The 2,300-nt window shown below is 33.3% G+C and overlaps 1 protein-coding gene across 1 annotated transcript; it reads right to left on the bottom strand.

Moving 5' to 3' along the window:
* Nucleotides 1–1,429: 1,429 nt before the first annotated feature.
* Nucleotides 1,430–2,229, bottom strand: LOC123008371 (the record flags this gene model as incomplete). The annotated part of the gene is made up of 2 exons (XM_044404142.1): nucleotides 1,430–1,498; nucleotides 1,629–2,229. Coding segments are annotated over 2 exons (670 nt in total), but the record flags the coding sequence as incomplete, so codon positions are not given.
* Between the last annotated feature and the right edge of the window lie 71 nt (nucleotides 2,230–2,300).

Genomic DNA, 2,300 nt, shown 5'->3' with positions numbered 1-2,300 from the left:
AATAAAAATCACGGCCTAACAAAAGACATATTTCTTATTATTTTTTTATTTTTTTCTTCTATTACTTTACTTTTTATAGTTTGTGTTCAGTTTTTTATGAAATGAATAAAAAATTGTTTTGTCTTTTTCGACAAAACGTTCAATTGCGTTATAAACACACTGGGTGGGTGATTGAAGAATGAGTTTTTTTTCATTGAGAAAAGGAGAAAAGTATAAATATTATTAATAATTGATGTTAAAATTGTGAAGATTGCAGTAATTTGACACACGCAACAGTGGTAATTTAAAAAAAATAAAAAATTCATATTTTTTTAAACATTAAAAAACGTATTTTATCTATATTGCGACTAAAAGAAAGCTCATTTCGATACCAAAACCGATGCTCTAATAAGCCATTTCAACACCGATTTGGGTGCTAAAATGAACTAGTAAAATTCGCCTTCTAAAAGTTGGTAGTAGTGATTTTCAGGGGCGTTTTGGACGACTTTTTTTTCAGGTGGTGAAAACTACTTGGAATTTGATAGTATTTATGTCAAAATTTGCTGTTTTTTTCTTATTTTTTGGTATATTTCTTTATTTTACAATTTTTCAGTACTTATTTGTTTTACTTAACATTTTATCCTTTATGTTGTATCCATATTTGTCAGGACGGTATTTTAAACACAACCTTCTTTTTATTTGATTTATTTTGAGCCAAATACATCATTTTTTTAAATTTGAAAAATATTGAAACTAGCAAAAATTTTTGTTTTATTTTTAATTCTTTTATTTTTAGCTTTTGTTCTCCATTTTATGTATTCTTTTTTTTTAAAAGAGGCACTGAAACTAACAAAAATAATATTTATTTCATGTGTATTTACTGAAGTTTGACACTATTTATCTCCAAAAAAACGATGTTGGTAAAACTGGTGAAAAAACGTTTAATTTTTTTTAAGTTTTTTGAAACAAGAGTCAAGTTTTTCAACCCATCTGCAATAAACAATTTCACAAAAAAATGCAACCAAAGCTGCAACACACCCAATTCCCCAAATATAAAAAATCAATTTCAAACTATCAAAATCAAGTTCGTCGCTAGTTTCCTCCTCTTCAGGTACCTCAGCGGTGAAATTTGCAAATCTGGTTCTCAAAATTTCCCTTTCCCACTTTTGTATAATCCCAGAACCAAGGATCCGGTTGACCAAAGTCCTAATTCTTTGATAAAATTGCAATCCTTTTCTCGTGATGATAGTAACAGGATATGTTACTATTGTTTCCTTGAAACAATAAATAAGTGGGTCATTATTTGAGGTCTTGTAACTGTTTAAAATAAATATGGTGACGGATTTTGGGAGACAAACCGAAACATTTCGGTTAAAAGCCACCAAATCGAGACACTTTAGCACTTTTAAACAGTTTATCCATTTTTTCAAAATGGCGGCGTTGGTACGACTCATGGTACTACTAGTACCATCACTTTCAAAGTACCTGGATGATAACCCATAAATGTCCCAACCACGATCTATGATATCCTCAATGGTAGTAATCTCTTGTTTGGTACTACCATCAGCTAGAGCACTGGTCATAAAAGTCTGGTACGCTGAACCTATATAGAAACTATAAAGAATCAAGAGGGCAATAAAAAACCTAACTCTGGTACTCCTAGGTTGCAAACTAACCGATAAACCTAGTAAAATCTGGTACGTATCAATGACACACGTGTCAAATTTTTGGTAATGGGTGTAATCATGTCGACTCACCAACCATGACATTGTCGTTACCACAAGGTACAAAAAAAGGGTCAGTACCAACACTCCAAGACCCATAATTTCGGCCAAACTTTTCAATCTTAGGTTAAGTGTCTTAAATGGGACACAGAAAACTAACCCATCGCGTTGGTACGGGACATCGTCGAAAAAAAGGGATCGTCTCATGGTTTTGGCATAGGCACCAATGGCAATATCGTCGATTTCTTGGTACAAGTAGTTTAAATTACCAGTGATGGTACCATTATCGTAAACATTGCCCCAGTTTTCTGGTACTGGATCGTAATGGTAGTACATACGGATGTTAGCAAATTCGGCAACCAAGTCCAAAATAGTGGTTTCAATACCACGGATACCATCTGGGGTACCACTCCAGGAATTATTTGGTACGTAATTAACATGTGGCGGTCTTTGTACCATACGTACTCTAATGGTACATTGATTGAACCGGTCAGGGATTTTGGGGGGGTACCAATTGACTTTGGTACTCCGACCAAAGGAGCAAGAGTCGATTAATTTAATTTGACTGAAGTTGGTACCACAGTTACCATCACTGTA

The sequence above is a fragment of the Tribolium madens genome, unplaced genomic scaffold (genome assembly GCF_015345945.1).
Source record: "Tribolium madens isolate multiple individuals breed KSU strain unplaced genomic scaffold, Tmad_KSU_1.1 Scaffold_52;HRSCAF=160, whole genome shotgun sequence".
NCBI lineage: Eukaryota > Metazoa > Arthropoda > Insecta > Coleoptera > Tenebrionidae > Tribolium > Tribolium madens.
Note: the sequence above shows the minus strand (reverse complement) of the source record. Positions and strands in the feature narration are given on the sequence as shown.